The following is a 20,231-nucleotide window of genomic DNA, read 5'->3' on the forward strand; positions in this document are numbered from 1 at the left end:
ACTCATCTTTGCCCCTCTCTAACACATCGCAAACACTATACAAACTACTTTCTACCAGTCCCTCAGACCAGGGGTGGACTGGCCTATAGGGAACTCTAGAGATATCCCAATGGGCCTCTGGACCCTTATTCCCTTTTCTGTGATAACCTATTTTATTTTTTAGGGTGTAGGGTAACTCATGGAAATAAAGTACAATAGATGTACGTCACCAAAAATGCACAAGCGCATTTCCCAATGCATTGTCATGCCAGTCTGTTAAATATAAGCCAGTATAAAATACATGTTCATGTGGCTGTGCCCACACATTTCCATGCTGGCTCCACCTACATATGCTCGTATTCCCATATAATAACACACTCATGTTTGCTTTGAGATATTTTTATAGTATCATTACTGGGCGTATGCCAGTACGCTTATGTAAGAAAATACTCCACTTGATTTGGCCATTAAAAGTGACATGTCGCAATAAGAAAACATGCCAAACTGGTTTCAATGTATGCCAGTCTAGACTTATAAGAACACTTACTTTCTTGCTTCATCATAGGTGCTCAGTTAATAAAAAGTCATGAGAAATATACAATCTGCTACACCAGACCATCAGTCTAGCGAGGTAATACTATTTATTATGCTTGCTTTATCAAAGATGCAGAGTAATAAATGTCATGCCACAGTAAGCAATGGCTAGACTAGACTGGCTGGACCAAAATGCTAGTCTAGCCAGGTAATGACACACATGAACTTGGCTTTGCCCAAAAATACTAGTAAAACATGCAATAACGGATGTTTCAAAACTGCTCTAGTGATCCCCAGTCTCAGAGAGAGAGAGAGAGAGAGAGAGAGAGAGAGAGAGAGAGAGAGATATCCCCTTTTACCCAACCATACTACATCTCTCACATGCATTCACACTGCATTCACCACACAGCAATGCACCCACCCACCCAGAACATTCACCCACACATTCACATTCCTACTCATTCACCCACCACTCACTGACCCATAGCACATACATGCATCTGACACACACTTCCCACATGCAAATTACACATCACATTTTTATTTTTAAAAGCACTTTTTCCAGCTTTGGTCCATCACTCCAGGCCACCCTCGGCTCCTCCATGCTTCTCACAAACAGGAACCAGGAAGCCGGGAGAGGTTCCTAGTTTCTGTATATGGGCCGCAAGGGAGCTGGACGTGAAGGTGTTGGAGCTGAACGTGGCATGTGACACGTGCCACATGCAACGGTCAGCTTCAACCCCTACTGAGCGCTTCCTATTTGCCCTCAAGCCCCGGCCCAGCCTTCACCCTGATGGGTGAAAACTGCACTGTGACACCCCAAGATATGGAGTGGGGGGCGCTACTCAAGGAGCTTCAGTTTTAAAAAAAAATAGAAAAAAAACAACTGTTTAAAAAAAATGTTCAGGGGTAGCAAGGGAGACTAAAGGGGTTGCAGCTGCGACCCCTGACAACCCCCAAATGACGACCTTGTTAGAGCATTGAAATTTTGGCAGTTCCATTGCAGATAATGCAGTGACAGAGGACAATACTCGCTAACATCAGTGTTGTGACCCAACATTGCAAGCTTTCTCCTTTGTCTTTCCTTGTTTTAAAAAGAGCAGTGTACTCTCATTGGGTGGGTTTATCTAATAGCAACACAGCCCTCTGAAAAGGCAGTTACCAGGTGGTAACAGCCTACGGCCCTCTGAAAAAGGCCCTCCTTTGGCTCAGGACAATTAACTTGGGCCAAGGGTGTTATCAATTGGTAATGGCCTCTAAATGGACATTATTGATTAAATTTTTCACTGATTTTTCTCAACAGGGCAAATGGTGCACCAGTGCTGGGAATAGGGCAAGCATTGCCCTGGTTAAAAAATAATAATAATAATAATAATAATAATAATAATAATAATAATAATAATAATAATAATGTACTGAACGAATGTTGTTGTTTTTTTACACTAGGCCAATTTTGGCCACAGTGCTAATTGCACGTGCACCGGTGCAATGGTACTGTGCTATTACTACCACATATGATTATGAGGATTCCAGGCAATAGCTTTCAAAGACTAGAAATATTTTTTAGAAAATAACTTGATGTTTTCATGGATCTCAATTGGAATATTTTTTGTGGCTGACAGTCAGTCACACACTGAAAACTGAAATGGTGTCCACTTGTAATATGATAGTCATTCAGTCTACAACATGTTGTTTTCCTCTCCCCCTAGGTAATGTTGATGAATACAAAAGGTACATTAATTTGTTGCACGGGGAGAATGAAAAGGGCAACGGAAGACAGGTTGCTGACTGGCAGACATGCATGTGCAATGACCGGGTTGACTAAAATGTCGCGGGTGCGATATTTTCATCTTTTGTTCTACTTGCCTTCCCTTTGGAACCTGCACGTAAGGCGCAGCTTGCTATAGTAGTAGGGAGCACATGAGGACGTTCATTTCTACTCATTGATCGAATTGGGTGGGAGTGGTTGGGAGCGGTTGGGAGCGGTGCTCCCCTACTTTTTGAAAATACAGTTTTCTGTTCCTCTACGTTTATTTTTTAAATAAACCGTTCCGGAATGGTTTCCTTTTCAAATAAAAGTGTAGGAAGAAATGTAAACTTGCACATCTGTTCACTGCAGTGAATATTCCCTTAAACAGCAGGTGTGTTTGTTTGGGGGTTTTGGATTGCACGTGGGAGGGACGTGGCGGTGGGGTTTTGGGGGAGCAGGGCATAATTCTACTTTATTTCATGCACTTCGACCACTGATTCTACTATGTTTTTGAGAACGTCATAAGAATACTGTAGATCGCAAAGCTCTTTGACAAACCCTGTTTATCATAAGTCAAGTGGCGTTTCACACGTCACACACGTCCTCGGCTCTCTGCATAGTGTCATGACGCATGCTTTTAGAGTTTTTCAAACGTGCTTGCTTGAAGAAAATTGTGTGTCTTCTTCACAGCTCATTGATAGCCACCCCTGTGTGCCTGTGGATAAAACACACTCTGAGCATATCAGGATAATTACACCACAATCACCCCTGCAGCACAACGGTGCGCGCTTGACGGCCATCCATTACATTGATGTATAAGTCACAATAGTGTGCTAAAGAGTGTCCATTTGGCAGCGTCAAACAAATACTGTCAGTTATTCGCATTCGGCCTTCGTCTCGTTGCGGAGGTGGGAGGCAGGGCCATTTCGGGTTTGAGCAACGGATTATGCATGAAACCTTCACATGTCATTGTCAGAAGAGTTTTGCTGCTAAAAGCCAGATTGGGGCTCGCTTCCTCGCCATTAGTTGCGATAACCAGAGCTGCAGCTAATGGACATGACCACCGTCAGTCTGTCATCCGGAATAAGTGCAGAAGACCTCTGTGAAATCTTGAATAACAGGAAACGGAAATAAAGGGAAGAGTGAAATGAAACATTCATAGGCTGCATGTTTCCAACATATGTCTGTTTATATAAACTGGCCTCATCTTTCAAACAATGTTGATATGTGTTTGTTCCTGTTTAACGATGGCTCCATTTCGACCAAATCATAGCCGTCATCTCACACTGATCATCTCTACTAGCAAAGGAAGTGACATCACATCGTCATTGACAGCAATGATGGGCCAATGTACACTGTTTTAACAAAAAGTTATGGAAAGCTCTGGTCCACATGGTGAACAGTTAACTGGGACACACAAGCACACAAACACCTCTAACAACACAAAACACAGACGAGGCCTATACACTTTTAATGAATCCGTAATCAGTAAAGCAAATCACAAGCATTGGAAGATGCACTATTTTGCTTGCACACATCAGGGTAAGGACATGCCCTGTGTTATGGAACTAACTGGCACGGGCCGTACATGACAGACATTCCTGGGACATCTGGTCCCTAGTTACTTGGTAACTGGGCTCAAGGAATTACTCACCATGGGAACAAAGCAGTATCCCAAGAAAGACCTGGAAAAATCACTTCCAGCTCCTCTGTGGTTGCAGGGAGGGTGTGGAGTGTTTGGGTAGAGGAGCGGCTTTTGACCCATCTGAGAAATGGTCTGGACCCATCAATGTTTGGTCTGGTAATAACCCTCCAAGAGGGCGTGCTCTAGGGCAAGAGTGTGGATGACCTCCAAAGTGCAGTAGCTGCACAGGTCAGTGACGTGTGAATAAACAACGATTGGACACCTATTGCCTATAGGTGGGGACTAGCAGATGTGCAACTGAAGCTTGTGAACAAAGTAGAACAAAGAGGACGTATTTTCCTAAAAGTTATTATTGGAATTGAAGAAAAGAAATGTAAGTGTTTAACTTTTATTTGGAAGCACGTCACACAGCTCCCAGCTCAAACAGGTCTGGGGGAGTCATTCTGTTATAGTTGGTTTCCTTCTGCAGAAAGGGTTGACTCTCTTGCGCAATGTCTCTTTTGTTCATCCAAACGGAGAATAATTATCCTTCATTGGGCAGACTGGGGCCATAGCCTTCCAAATGGCATTCTTTACCCATTGCGAAAAAACAACTTGGAGCCTCCCTTCTGTGATTTCATCAGGGTTAAACTGCCCCTAAAAATAGTTGGAAACATGGTTGCTGACACGTGAAACTGAACTAAAGGTTGATGCCAATCATCTCGAGCACCGGAAGAGCCCTAGAGGGTAGCCGTTATGCCAACACTACCTTTCGAGAGAGGAGGAAGAATTTGCCAACTCAACGTTGTGGCTTTTCCAAGGGGACATGTAAAAGAGCTCCTTGGGGCCCAATGTTGCTATCTCTAAGCATTCCATCGACAATGCACCCGGAAATGGAAATGTGCACCAACCATGTGGGCCCTATAAACAATGTTTATTTGCAGTCTGGCAACATATGTTCTGGTTCACAGAGTGTTTTTCCGATGGGGTTTTGCCATTATACAACACTTTTGTGAATTAGGCCCATAGTATGAAAATCAAGAGAAGCAAATGTGGGCCAATCTGGGGAGAGAGTGACATCCTCTCCTACTTACTGCAGCCACCCTTTGAGAAAACCTCTCAACACACTCAAAAGAACCGAAGAGAAAATCCTGTAATGTTATTTCGGAAGTATTATATCCTGCGTTGAACAATCGCAACGCTGTTCACCACCAATTAACAGCTGTCCCGGGTCATGGAATGCCCTTCTAATACCAGTTTCCATCTGCTCCAGGAAGCTGCATCTTTGAGGACCAACCAGGAGGAGCCCAAACACTGATGTGATGGCCACATATCTGGCTTTGGCTTCTGGAAATGCATTAGCTGTTTCCCATCACATCCGCGTCACAAAGGGCTCATATTGCCTTGGAAGGCCACGTCGGAGATTGTCCTTAACTAACCCCTGCTTGTCTTAACTGAACACCCAAAATTACGAATGTATTTGTATATATATATATATATATATATATATATATATAAGGCACTGAAGCCCGCAGGCATCGGGGGCCCCACAAACAATGACAGAAGGGTACAACAACAAATCTCAGTGCAAACATAAAACATACCACAAAAACACATCTTGACAATAACAATTATCCACAATCCACAATCAGGTTCAAGTCCAAGGGCATATTAGAAAAAGTATTACAGTTTGCCAGGAAGAGTGTGAGATTACTATGGCCACAGCCAATGACTACATAATCTCTATCAACATCCGAGCACCAATTGTCCAACTTAATCCTACGCAGAATCTTCAGATCCAGACTCCTAGCAATACCTGGTCCAGTTCTATCTCAAAGCCAGGCCATCACCTTAGTCCTAGGGACCTCTTTCAGTTGTGGTTTTAGAAGTGGCAAGACATTGGAGATGATTAGATTTCTTGGGTCCATGACTAGTTCTCTCAATGATTTATCAGTAACAGGTGGCATCTCAAGTTTACTGCCACAAACAGTCAAAAAAGGATGGGCTTTAAGTTTCGACCAATCTTTAAAGGTCATGAAGGATTAGTATGATCCCGCATCAGCATACACTATGGACTTCCTATCACATGCATTTCCAGTAATACATATAGAGGGAAGCAAAGATATGGGAATAGGGCGGGTGCAACACCACGGTTTCTGGAACCAGCGGTTTCATAATGTTCAAGACTTCTGGCTCAGTCGGGCTACTATTACGCTTGGCCATTGTGAAGCCAGAGTCCTGAGCAGATGATTGGCTGCCAGTATTGACTGTGTCAGCGAACCCAGATTTTACAGTCTAAGAAGAGTTATCCACCATAATAGGATGCACTAGTGCCACAACTTTATCCAGCATGACCAGCCATACGTCAAAATCGTGATAGTTTCTACGTTAAGAATAAAAAAGCTATTGCGCAATTCTTTCCTTTACTAACTATCACTGAGCGAGAGGCAAGTCGAACTCTGCAACATGATCCTTATTTGATTCAAGACTTGCAGCCGGCGCCATATTACTCGTCTCTCTATTATCAACATGTGACTGGGGGGAGATCATGGTCAGCCGGGATAAGAACTCAATACTAGTAGCCGAAACCATGGCTACAACAAAGAACTTTCTTATTTTGATTGAAAATCCTGTTTTGAAACTAGGGAAGGGGATCCAACCCCGGTTACAAAGATACACAGTTATTAGGTTTATGTTAAACATAACTGTGATTTCTGTTTCATTTGAATTGCCATATATTACCTTTGTTATGAGTGTGATGCATGTATAAGTGTGAGGGACAGATTCCTTTTACTAGAGTGTTTTCCTTTAGTTTATTTTCAGGCAGGGGAATCCTCGTTAGGTTAGGGATAATGAGGCGTTTGCCATATTCCTATGAGTTAATACAATGGCTTCTTGTGAAAAACCTTTCACCAAGTTGTCCGCCTCACATTTCTGACCCCTCACAATGTGCACTGAGGCAGTTTAACCTTTTTAATCTGCTAATTGGTTTTCCTGCTTGTATTTGAACCCATTGATGCAGTGTTTGGAATTGTTGTCAATTTCAGGGCATTGAAGAAAATGGTAGGGAGTTTGATGACAGTTTTAGGGTGAATATGGCCTTGCAAATTAAATGGTCTGATCCAATAAGACAAGAAATTCCGCAACGTTTTTTGCTATACCCTAAAATGTATGAGCGAGGAGCCATTCTAGCCTGGCAGTGTGTCTATTCCAGAGAAGGCATGGACAAAGTGTGCAGCTGTTGCTATGTTCACCCCATTTTAGGGCACCCCCTTCTACCCAATGTAGTTTTGCCTGGCAGTGGCACCCCAAACTGGCTGCAGCCTGCAGCAGAGTTTTTTTGTTTTAATTCTTAACTAATCAGTGGCTTCATACAATTGGGGAAGTGGCATGTTTGTATATGTTTACCATTCTTACTTTTCCTTTATGTGGGCGAGATGAGCCTTCTATGCCAAGTCCCTTTCTCACTGTGATTCCTGCTGTGTAAAGATGTAGACGCCTGCTGTTGACACGTTGTGTATCCTTTCATCTGCATAAAGCATTGGCATGCAATTGCAGCTGTTCAGCGTAGTTGGTTCACTGGATTTGATAAAAACATGACAACAAAACACTTATCACTGTTTATTCCCCCAGTTTCCTTGCCATCTGTTAATGAAGATCCATGTGACTTTGAAAGCTAATGCATTATTCCATCTGAGCATACACTCGTCATTAAATCCCGATATTTAAAACCTCAAACATTTTGATTTAAAAATAAAAACGGATCTAACATGGACACACACTTCTTTTGGGCAGTGTAATCAACCAACTGTGCACTTAAGAGGGGACACAGAAACCTAGGTCCACAATACAGAGAATGTTGAGCAATGTTAGCAGAATGTTGCGCCGTACTAGCACGCGCAGCGGCATAAATTGCCCTATTGCAAAAACGATGCTTTCAAGGCATTTCTTTTCATCAGGGTAACGTTTACAATTTAATACTAAGACAATAATTACCCGTGTTCAAATAATACTTTTTGCCAGTGCTAATACCATGCACAATTGCATTAGCAGCACCAGAGCACAGTTTATGTAATACTGGCCTAACATCCTGTCACTAAAGCATTTAGTGTGCAATTATTGTTGATTAGCACATTAAGCATGTGTTGGCCTAATTAGCAAACTGTATGGGCTCTTGCAAAGGTGATATATTTTATACATGTCCCCTTTCTGCCCAGTGCCTTACCCTGCACATTACACGCACCTAATCAACGCAAGAGGGCTGAGAGACGGGGCGAGGGCAGCAGCCAAAGTAAACCCCTAGACCCCCCTTCCTGCACGGTTTGCATGCATGCCACACACATTTTCCACCTTTCCTGTGAATCAGGGAATGAATGCTCCCCGTAGGGGTTCCAAATGTGTTGATGCCCAGGGCTGACTTTTGCCTTCATTTCCTCAGAATAGACCATATTTTTGAAACACATCCCCCTGTATATAGTTTATCTAACCCTCATCAGCATGGACGGCGGCAAACACGCAGAGCGGGCCTTTGCGTCTTGAGCAGTATCTGTCACCACATGGCATCGTATTCCATGCATGACATAATGGAAGCAATATGATTTGCTAGAGTATCCGCGCGGCGATTCGAGGCTGCTGTAGGTTTGCCTGTGTGCGTTTTCCTGACACCTTCACGTATTACCCCCCCCCCCCCCTCCCCGCAAGTTATGCCCACTCATTCTAATGTTGCACACTTGAACGGTTATCGATTTAACATGACTGTGTTGCAGTTTAAATGCTTGGCATAGAGGACATGTGTTTCTCGGGGGGGTTTAAATCCATTACCAGTTTTGATTTCATGATGTATCTGCAGTGTTCTCTCTAGAGGCAGAATACATGGCTGACTTCAGATGCTACTCTGGCACTGGCCTGAACGCCAAGGCTCGTGCATCAGGCAGCCGCAGTCGCAAGCCAATCATCACCATGCACAGCCGCTCACGTGGTCATAGGCCTTTTGTCATTCAGTTAGTAGTCACTTTCTAAATAAACTTCACGTTAGAATCTCTTCTGAGAAAACAAAAACAAAACAAAAAAACACATCTCTTCAGCAATGTATTACACCTGTGAAATCCCAGCATCTTAAAAAGCTAGCAGTTAGGGATTTCTGAATCCGATGAGTTATGCTTTTGATGAGCAGTTCCCACAGCAGAGGGGGCGGGACACATGAAATTGACATGGTAGCCCGGCTCTACAGGGAACGCTTCCGATGGAGAAGCATGCACGCTTGGATTAAACCATCAGTCACGTAGGGGATGCTGGCGACCTGGCTAGTGTTTATGCAGAGAGAAGGGATATTAATTTGACTTAGATTAGGCCTTTTCACAGAGTGGTGGAACTAGGATACATTCTTGGTTGTTTGTCTGCGCTCATTAATACACACATTCATGCACGCATGCCTGCAGTGCACACACACACACACACAAATACAAATAGACACACGACACTGCTTTTGTGATGAGGCAATAGAGTCCTTTTAGAGACTGTAACCGAATTTGAAACACTTATGCCAACTTGAGGTTGACTATGGAAAAGAGAAGCCGAGTGGCCACCATCCATGCCATACACACGTGACATTTGTTGTGAATCCATCAAAGATTAAGAGAATCAAGAAATTCAGGAAGCCACTGAAAGAGAGAATTAATGAGCAAATCAACACATTATTCCACGACTACCATGATCTCACCTACGAAAAATACACTGACGATATTATCCTATCAATTCATTTAAAACAATTTGCTCCAAATGTCTTTTGCGTGGTATGAATCACAACATTGTATGATGTCTCTTGTATTTCTTTAACATGTGTGCTACGCTCTTAACACTGCTCCCCTACACCTCCTCTTCCCTCCTTATCTCTCATGTTGCCCTTCACCATCATTACACACGTGTACAAATAAAATAATTAGATATAAACCTGAATGACGAATAGTTCAAACACAGGCATTGCCAATTGATCACGTATACTGGAGACCATTCCTCTGTTTCTTGTAGTTAGGGTACTAGAAAAAGCAGAGGGAAATATTTGCTAAAGACCACCTGCTCCTCCAATGAGCGTATACAATCTGCCTCCTCCCTGCTTGTAGAGGCCTTTGCTGATAGACTTCAGAGAAAATAAGGTGTGTTCTAATATTGTGCAATGGATTGGGATCGTACATGGGACTTCTAAACAAACCATGATATAGTTTAAAATATTTTGGACCTAAAGAAAATTTGATTTTTTTTTTTATTGAATCATCAGGGAAACCCATATTGCACTGAGTTTCTAAATTTCAGAAAAATGTAATGTTGAATTAGGAAATTAGGGTTCAGTGAAAAACCATGTATGGAACCTCTTCTCCATATTGTTTTTATGCATCGTTGAGCATCACAAGGAAGCTCTCAATTAGACTGAAAGTGAAAACAAAAAAGAAATTGTTCTATTGTTCCTCCAGTGCTAGATCTGCAGTCTACTACGAGCTTGTGTGTGATTTACTGAACACACACCATAAAATAGAAAGTTTGGCCATAGGACTCAAAGCTTAATTTATAAATGTGAGGAGCCAGGAGTGAGACACGTTTGTGGTTACAAAACTTTATTATCAAAAATGGGGGTTGGAAAATACCTCAATATCCCTAATCTAGGAGGATTTTCCCTACCTCAACCAAAACAAATGAATGCGTCCAGTGTCAAGATATCCAAACAAAAGGTCTGTCCTGTGTCTGTAATCCCACTCTGGCTCTCCCACTGGAATATTCGAACACTTGGAAAACTCAAGAGTCAATACTGTTACACCTTGGGAGTTTATTAAAGTTCAACACAAATGATCCAATCCAATAAAAAGGTTTCCAATTAACAATGTTCACAGCTTCCTTCCCCTATTCCTTGTATCAAGTTCACCAACTCAAAATAATATCCAGGCTTCAAGAGGACTATTCAGCCCCCTATGTGTATTCATTTCTCTTGGGGCATCAGCTCCATTCCCTTTTAAACATTGCATATCCCAAGGGTGTGTCTCTTCCTAAGGACTCTGTTTCTCTTTTTACAATATCACAATAGTTCATTAGTTCAAGGGCATGGCCTTCATAACATTTTTTTTACAATAGGTATTTGTTCTTCACCTAGAATATTCTTCCATCAGGCCTCGTCACACAAATGCTTAAATTTCACTTCACCTGGTGCACTTTACTACCAGGACTTTATTATATAAACATCAATCTTCACCTGGTATGCTTTCCTGCCATGGCTTTACTACACACACACACACACAATTAACACACTTAACTACTTAACTTCACCTGGAATACTCTCCTGCCAGGATTTTGTTAAATGAACACTAAACTTCACCGGGTACACTTGCTTGCCAGAACTTTGTTAAACAAACACTCTTTGTTATAGAAACACTTTGTAGTCTAGATACTTAACTTCACCTGATAAACTTGTTTTCACTGACTTTATCTCAGAAACACTTTGTTATACAGTTACTTAACTTTACCTTGTATACTTGTTTGCCAGGACTTTACCAAATGAGTCACTCTTTCTTTCAGGTTGGGGTTTAATAGGCCATGGATGACTTACTTTGCTAATACGCTCACTTCTTTAATAACAGTGCTGTTTCCCTCGTGCAGTGTTCTCAAGAGGTGATTTACTTTATTTGGCCAACTGGTAACCCTTTTTTTTCCATTTATGTTCACCAGTTGTTTCTGTTGCTTATGCAGAGCAGAATATATCCGCCAGCAACCGTTAACCCTTTTTCCTTCCCAGGATTTACTGGTTGTCTGCAGCTTTCCTCTGCTCTCCCCTGTTTCGGCGTACTGGCTTCATGTGCGCTCCATCAAGCACTGCACTCTCACTGTGTCAGCTTTCGCAGTGCATGGTGCTCTCTCTCTTTCAGCATTGAACTGCCCACGCCCTGGTTTCTCCGTTCCCGTATCAGATTCACTTTCAGGTTGCCTGCCACGGTTTGTTTGTCTTCAGCATGGTACTCAGCAGCAGATCTCCTCTCTTCTTCTCATAATCAACTGCAGCCTGGCCGTATTTTAACTTCCCGGCATGCTTACTGATTTGCCAACAACTAGACCACTGTGTTGATCGCACGGTCTTCATGATCCTCATTACTCCATTGTTCTTTCTTGTGTCCATCATTATGGAGTTTCTTTCTGAATGATTTGAAGTTTGTGGATACGGGCCTCCTGGGAAGTGATCCGGACTACTCCCTGCCTCTTTCTCATCCTAGCTGTGAAAATATTCTCTCTAATTGAAGTTTGGGGATTAATCACAAGAGATAATGTGAGTTTGGCGATTCATCACAATAAATCTATTAGGAGTTGGGGGGATGAGAGTAACAATATGCCATTAAGGCATGAGGGATTAAGGAAACATCCCTGTAAGGGAATGTGTAATGTGGTTTTCTCTAACGATATCACCTGGTCTCCCCGAAAGTCAGCTACCCCCAGGTGGCCATCCCTCCATATAGCCGCTTCCAGGGTCAGGATCAGGTAGAGGCTGCCGTCCCCTGGCCACATAGGAGGAGATAATCTCAGAGAAAGGAGTGATTATATTGTTAGATTCATCACATAAACCACCCTCCCTGTACATTGATGGACATTTTTGTGAGTAGCAGTTTCATCTACATATATGATTTCCACAAGGAGACAAAGATTTAACTATAGATGTCTCTGTTAAAAATTGACCTATGTGAGTTGTTTGTGCAATTATCAGATTCATGCATCATTCAAAGACGGAATTTCCTTCCACAGTTTCTAAAATAAAACTTTAGTCCAGCAACCCCACCTTCAAATATTACAATTCCATAAGTCTTACAGGTGCGTGTGTGCCCGTCTACCTGGAATAATATTCGAGAAGGACTTTTCCAAGCCTTTATAAAAACATCCTAAGATTCACTTCTTTCCACCACATGTCCCCAATATAAAGCGCATCTTCCCCTAGTGCCATTTTAGTACTATATACAATGAGATAGGATTACACAATCCCACACGACAGAAGAATGAATGAAACTGCTAACAATATGTTACCTGTGCATGCAGTCATAAATTACGATGGCTACGAGCATGTCACACTGGCTTTTATCTGCCCCGTTCCACCACCAATGAGAAAATGTAAAGCACAGAGAAATGCACATCTCCACTGAATCCAACCACCTAGGAAGTCTCTAGTTCCCTACCATCTTGCAAATGACTATGATGATAATTATGTGTTATTTATGTAGCGCTTTCGATAAAACGCTTTCCAGAGAAAATATTTACATGCAATATTACCCAACTGAAGGTTGTACTCATTTATAAACCTCAGATGGATGAAAGGCTGAATTGGCCTTGCTGGGATTCAAACCTGCAGTTCGCAGCAGTGAGCACTCAACCCGCTGAGCTATCTTACCGGCTGGGCTGGTTTACAAATTGCACTCCCTGTACAAATAAGGTAATTCTGCTTCTTAATTGTGCCTCCAGGGGAACTCTTCTGCCACTCATTGGGGGACCACAACACGTTTTCGGCAGATCCAAAGTGTAATGGGAGCAACACACCAGAACTCAGGCTGAATGGCCACCAGTATCTGCATTCCACTCGCATTATCTAAGAAGGGACACTTTACATCTCTGCATCCTCAGCTGCGGTACAGGGGGGATATCTATATGGCTTGAATGCCATGTTTTTTCATATTAATAAAGCAGCTCATAGAAATGGTCTCATGTTTGGATACATGTATTCTTAGCCCGACTCTTTCATTGGGGGAATAATCTAGCTGTTGATCTGTAAATTAATCTGCCTATTTTTGCACTTTGCGAATTGTACTATGCACTTTCTGTAACTCGCGCCTAGATGCCTGTGGATGTTGTGTGCTGAAATAAATGTAAAAAATAAATAAAATCTGGAAGCATGTTTTAAAAAAAAGGACACCTTTTGTGGCAATATTATAACATGATTCTATACTTTTTTCAGCTCTAACAAACGTGAAACTCTGGGCTATCGATCGACAATGTTTCCAGACGATAATGATGAGGACGGGCCTGATAAAGCATACGGAGTATATGGAGTTTCTAAGAAGGTTTGACTTTTTATGTTACGTCATTGAACCTATGCATTCTCGCTAAATTAGTCTAGCATGACAAATAATCAGCAATACTCCCGGTTCTGCATGAACTGGAAGATCTTTGCAGACTAGCAACATGCACATGCGGAATAGCGCCAACATTACTACAATCTAGGCACCAGGAGCTTAAAAACATCTGGGCCAGGACCAGAAGCAGGGCAGAGCTGGATTTTCCACTCGGTTTTACGCTGTTTCTCTATGCATGGGTCGATTGTCAGTGGTCGAAGTGGGCAGGAGCGGGGCTCCTCTACTTTTATTTCGGAGTGTTACTGTTCCTATACTTTCATGTTAAGAAGAAATCGTTACAAAATGGTTAAGTTTAAAAATAAAAGTGAAGGCAGAAGTTCAAACTTTCATTTCAGTGCACTGCACAGAAAATTCCCTTAAATAACAGGGGTGTTTGGGTGTTTGAATTTCACATGGGAGGGAGTGTGGTGATGGGGTTCGTGGGGCATGGGTGCAGGTCAGCAGGGAACATAGTTCCTCTACTTTGTTTCCTACATTTCGACCTCTGATTGTGCTCCATTTCCCCTCTGTACTCCTGATTAGCCACACCCATGAACATGTTGCATGCCCTCATCTGCAAATTGGGCTGCTTTTGAGGGAGCAATGCAGTGGCTCATTGATCTATGATCCTCAATCTAAAATCAGGTCGTTTGTTGGTATCTTAGGAGACCACCGTCTCTGAAGCATTGGTACTGACCCCAGGCCACCTCCTATGCTGAAAAGGCCCTTATTTGAAGCATGCTGTAATGTGTTAATAATAGAGAGCCTGCCCTTTGTTACTCTTTCGCCAATGTCTGCACATGCCCCCCTCTCCTCCTTGCACAGTTATCAGCAGGAACCGGGGCTAGAGGGGAAACAGGAGTGATCTTATTTTTCACCACAGAAGACATGCTCTGTCATGACATTATTCAGTGATAGGCTGCCTACATAACTAATGAACCCACAGTGAGAGACAAAGTAGAGAGAGTGTATGCTGCCTCTGGCTCCACTGGAGAGGAGGGATTACCTCTCTGTCTTCTAAATATTTGAAATCTTTTTAATTTGCATTATGGGCTATTAATGTGCATGCATCTAGCAAAGAAACCACACAGTGCTGTGCATGCCATTCAGGGTATCATTCGAGATTAGGGGCTACAATATGTGGCATGGGATGTTCTGATCAAGGAATGTGGATGTTATGCGGTGAGACCGGGACCCTTGGTGGCACCTAGGTATTGACTGAAGAATAAGCTACTGAGTTCCTCCCGCAATTGCAAGAGTATTGGCACAGAATGCATTGCCACCGGGGTGATGTTTTACTAGGCAGTAGCGCAGCAAGAGAAGGCCTGTCTTCTGTGGCTTGCACCCTTATACCATCTATTCGCTTATAAAGCGCAGGTGCCCACCCCATTGAAGAAACAGTGCATGTCCACACACAATGGGGCATGTAGTCTGATTCTGTAGTGTGAAGTGAAAACAAAAACTAAATACTGGAGTACACTGTCACCCTTCTATAATTAAGGCCACATCACCCTCTACCGGGACATCAGGGCATTTTAGAGAGGTCCGTGCCATTTTTCCATCCACTTGCTCGTCACACAGGCCCTGCAGTTGTGGGAAATGTCCCGACCCCTGGTTTCCTGGCTCCTGGACGACAGCTTTCACCTTGTCTTTTGTTTCACCCTATGCCCTGCTCGTGGGCAGTCATTTGTTTGAATAGATGTAGCCAAACCCTTTCAATGGGGGCTGTTGCTAGAGGGACCTGCTCACCTTCACAGCGGCAATGGGGGGGACAAAATGCAGGTGCCAAAAGGCACCCCAACAATGACCTCACAATTATGACAGTAAAACATGCATTTTGTAACAGGCACCTATCTCAGGAAATAGTGTTTGGTCTATTGGCAGCGTGACGGAACATTTCCAAGTGGACATCCCCACCACTCCAGTTACCCACCAGATCTGTGCCTGCTACCAAGGCAACTCAATTGAGTAACGCAGTAAAGATCTTTCTAAAGATTCATTTACATCTATTATGCAAAGAGTCAAACGTTATTAACATTATGTGTACCAGCATGCTGGGAGTTTACGCATTCGATCAATCTTGTGACAATAAATAAATACAAATTAAATAAATACATCTCTATACTCAGGTGACTTTACTGCACAAAATACTGCAGTGTGTGTCTTAAAGTGCTAAAATTACAATGATGTGAAACAGGAAACGTTTAAACTTGCATTATTTTGCATTCCAGGACTTGTAGTTTTCCACTCAGAAATAGCCATAATGGTATTATGTTGCCTTAACATGTTTCTTTAAGGATTCATATATTGTCATATAGCTTTACTATGTGATATGTGTATTTTGTAAGTAATCACTTTAAAACAGTATCAGTGAGGTATTTGAAAGTCAATGCCTAAATACTTGTACCAAGTAAATTCAGAAAGTATATGGTCAAGAGACTAAATTGCAGAGTGTGCTAAAATCCAGGCTTCACTATTTAAACAAATTTGGTGATCCTGGGCACATAATCTAATCTCAAATTTCCTTAAATCCTAAAAATTGTAGTCCTTAGAGGGGATTAAGTTCACACCATTACAATAATCTACCTTACAATGGAGCAGGTTAAATGGTTTAGGGGCAAAATGGTGCCCCCCATGATACTTTGTTAGTTGTGCCTGAGACATCACCTAGAATTACGTTATACCTCTGCCTCTCCCACTGCCTCATACCAATTGATGTGACAGTGTGAGACAGACATGGTAGCAAGAGATGACACAGACAACAGATAGAGAATTCAACAGTAGAATCTTTATTATATATCTAGATGAGTGTAATGCCTAACTTGCCATATGGCTATGGTGGGGATTTCCCTACCTAAAGAAATGAAGAACAAAATATGTCTGAGAGTCCAGATCAGAAGTCTGTATTAGACGTGAAGGCAAGCATAGGTTCTGACACAAACATGTCGTGTAGGGTTTTTGTAACTCAATAGTGTTCAACACAAAGTCTAGGGCAGTCTCTAGCTCCCTTCCCCAAGTTCAGGATACACTTCCAACAGTTATGGGTTTCAAATGTTCCATCAGAACTTAGGTTTCTATTCCCCAAGTTTCAAGCAGATTTGTTTTTAGTATACATAGTTCAAAAGGAGCTCAGGTTTCTCTTCCACAAGCTTCAAGCCCTGGTTCACAAAACAATCTTCCAAAGGAGCTCATGGCATCCTTCCCCAAGCTTCAAGCACTGGTTCATAAAATCATGTTGCAAAGGAGCTCAGGGTTTCCTTCCCCTAGTTTCAAGCACTGATTCATAAAATCATGTTGCAAAGGAGCTCAGGGTTTCCTTCCCCAAGCTTCTAGCACTGATTCATAAAATAATGTTCCAAGGGAGCTCAGGGTTTCCTTCCCCTAGTTTCAAGCACTGATTCATAAAATAATGTTCCAAAGTAGTGCAGGGTTTCCTTCCGCTAGCTCCAAGCACTGGTTCTGTAAAATAATGTTCCAAAGGAGCTCCGACTCCCTTCTCCTAGCTCCAAGCACTGGTACACAAAACAACCTCACAATGTTCAGCTTTATCTTGTTTCAGGGTTTTGTTAAACATTTTTCTGGATTTGTTGGGGCTTCCTGGTCTAGGCACAGTTGACAGTCAGCATGGCCCACCCATTCCAGGTCACGCAACCAGTTACCCATGTCACAGCTTTCTGCCACCATGACCCAGATTGATTTGGCAGTTCACGACTAACTCAGAAGCTCACACGTTGATAGATAGGTGGTTTCTCTTTCCTGGCACTTCCTTGGCTCTCTTTTCCAAATTTCACTTTATTAGCTTTCACTTACAGCCTTCACTTCCACCTATTCAGCTTACCTTTGCTTGGTTGGAATTTTGCTCACACTCCACTGGCTCCCCTTAGCTGCTCGTTCACAGCTTTCATTCTTGTTTTCACAGCATTAACTGTTCATATTACTTTCTTAGTATCCTTGATTGATCGGAGATCTTTGAGCACATATAATTCCTTCAGATGTGACCACTCCAATACATTTTTTCAACAAAGTCCACTTCTAGCATTGCATTCATTTTGGTTTGTTCTTCTGCTTTGATCAGAGGCTTTCCAGAATGTGCAGATTGCAGGCGACCACTTGTGTACAGTGTAAGTCAGCAACTTTCATACGCGCACAGGGTTTCTCGCAGTCTCTGAAACTCATATGTTGCAGTGCACATTTTTTAGATTCCTTGAGATCAGGGTCTGCCCGCCTGCCCCTCAGACAGCCCTGGAATGGTACTTCCATTCATCAGAACGAGCACTGTTTGGCGACAGCAAAGGGACCAACACTCCCCACGGTTTCCTTCTCCCGCCTTCACTGGCTCCCAGGAGTCACGGCTCCCTTGCCACGCATTTCCACTCTGCTTCACTGTGCTGTCCTTCAACGTCTCTGTGTTACGTTCTCCTCAGGCTTCTTGTGGGTTGGGCTGGACTTCCTGCTGCTATCTCCTCTTCCACCAAGGCAGTTCTCCCCATTCAACCAAGGGAGTTCTCCCCATTCCACCAAGGGAGTTCTCTACTTTTTTCCCTGGTGCTCCACCCTTTAAACACCTGAGCCCCATCAAGAGCATTCTTTAAAGCAAGTTTGGTTTTTGTTGTTTTGCTAAGTGCATATGTTGTTTTGCTAAGTGCATATACAACATGTATATAATTTAAGAATCTTTCTCAATCTCAGGAAACCTGTAAAACCTGCCAGAACACATTGTGACTAAGCAGCAGACAAGCATGTTATCCTGAAATCATAATGATTGTGATTGTATCTCTCCATTATGTCCTTTCTTCAACGTCTTGTGCTTTTTAATGATCGGAAAATAAAGAGGACCTCGGTGTGCCACTTCTCACCACAGCACATAATTCGCATAATACGAATAAGAGCCCCCCCTTGGAAGAATGGCGTGATAAATGCATGATTTGTAGCCCAAGATAAACCTAGGCGTAGCCACTCAACAAGTACGGCTTGAAGAAATTATACTTCAGATGCAACAGTTTCAAAATGCCAGGCAGCAGCCTGTCCATTGATATTCACACAAACTGCAGAGCAATTCAAGATGGGAAAATCTGAGGCACAGCAGAGAATGCAGACCAAAGCAGGCAGAAATAACAAGCAGCTGGTAGATTGATCAATGGAGTAATTGAATGCTTGTAGCAGGAAAACGGCAGAAGTAGCTCTCTGACCTGACATGACTAACATTCCCCTGGCCCATCAGACTACTCCTGCATACTCTTAACCAGGCAAACGGAAAAACAACTATTTGCAATTGGTGTGCTGGAGAGAGGATATGTTTTAAAATAGTGGTATCTTATAAGGTGACAATGGGAAACAGAATCTGTTTTTTGAGGGTTTAATGTAAATTACTGGGGCTAGAATTTTTTAATGTCCGATAGATTCATGGCTGTGCCCAAAGAGAGGGTGTTTACTGATAACTAAATGTATAATTTCAAATGATACATATCCATAGATTTTTTTGACAGTACATGAGTATCCTGCATGTCTTGGAAACCCAGGGGCAGCTCGTCCATTATGGGAGTGGGGCCATTCGACCCACCGGGTCTTGGCCCCCACTCAAACCATTATGGAGGAGCCAGCCCAGTAAAATATGAGCACTCCCTCAGCTGTTTTATTCAGGAGTGCTTTGTTTCCCTTTCACAGTTAAATCTCCCCAGCCGTTCAAGCTCAATGAGCCATGCAAGGCTGAGGGTGTTTACTTCCCCTTCCCCATACTTACTATGAAGAAAGACTGACATGTGTAATGCTACCAGTCTAGCCATTTCTTTTTGAGGCACAGCATTTTGTATTTGGCATCTTTGATAAAGCAAGCAGGATCAGTGGTATTATTCTTACTGTGGATAACATTTTGTATTAGGCACCTTTGGTAAAGCAAGGATACGTGGTATTATGAAGCTAGACTGGCATTTCAATGCAGCCAGTTCAGTCATTTTGTGTTGTGGTATGGCATTTTGTATTGGGCATCATTGGTAAAGCAGGAATGATAAGTGTTATTATGAAGCAAGACCATCACTTTTATGCACTAAGTATAGCCACGTCTTATTGCTTTATAACGTTTTGTATTGGGCATCTTTGATAAAGCAAACACGATAAGTGTGATTATGTATCTTGACTGGCATTTTAGTACAGCCAATTCGGACATGTTTTCATTCTTTGGCATGCATTTTTAATAGCAAAGCCAACTGGAGTATGTTCT

At 42.5% G+C, this 20,231-nt stretch overlaps 1 protein-coding gene across 4 annotated transcripts in view; it reads left to right on the top strand.

Annotated features, from left to right (window-relative positions):
• The window catches only part of PRKG1 (protein kinase cGMP-dependent 1), a 2,834,149-nt gene that overhangs the window by 1,867,222 nt on the left and 946,696 nt on the right, over nt 1-20,231 (top strand). For all 4 annotated transcript variants that reach the window (XM_069611305.1, XM_069611306.1, XM_069611303.1 and 1 more), the window contains exon 4: nt 13,858-13,963. In XM_069611305.1, the coding sequence (XP_069467406.1) occupies nt 13,858-13,963 (106 nt within the window). The remainder of the gene's footprint in view (nt 1-13,857; nt 13,964-20,231) is intronic.

The sequence above is a fragment of the Ambystoma mexicanum genome, chromosome 8 (assembly GCF_040938575.1).
Source record: "Ambystoma mexicanum isolate Mex_15411 chromosome 8, UKY_AmexF1_1, whole genome shotgun sequence".
NCBI classification, from domain to species: Eukaryota; Metazoa; Chordata; class Amphibia; order Caudata; family Ambystomatidae; genus Ambystoma; species Ambystoma mexicanum.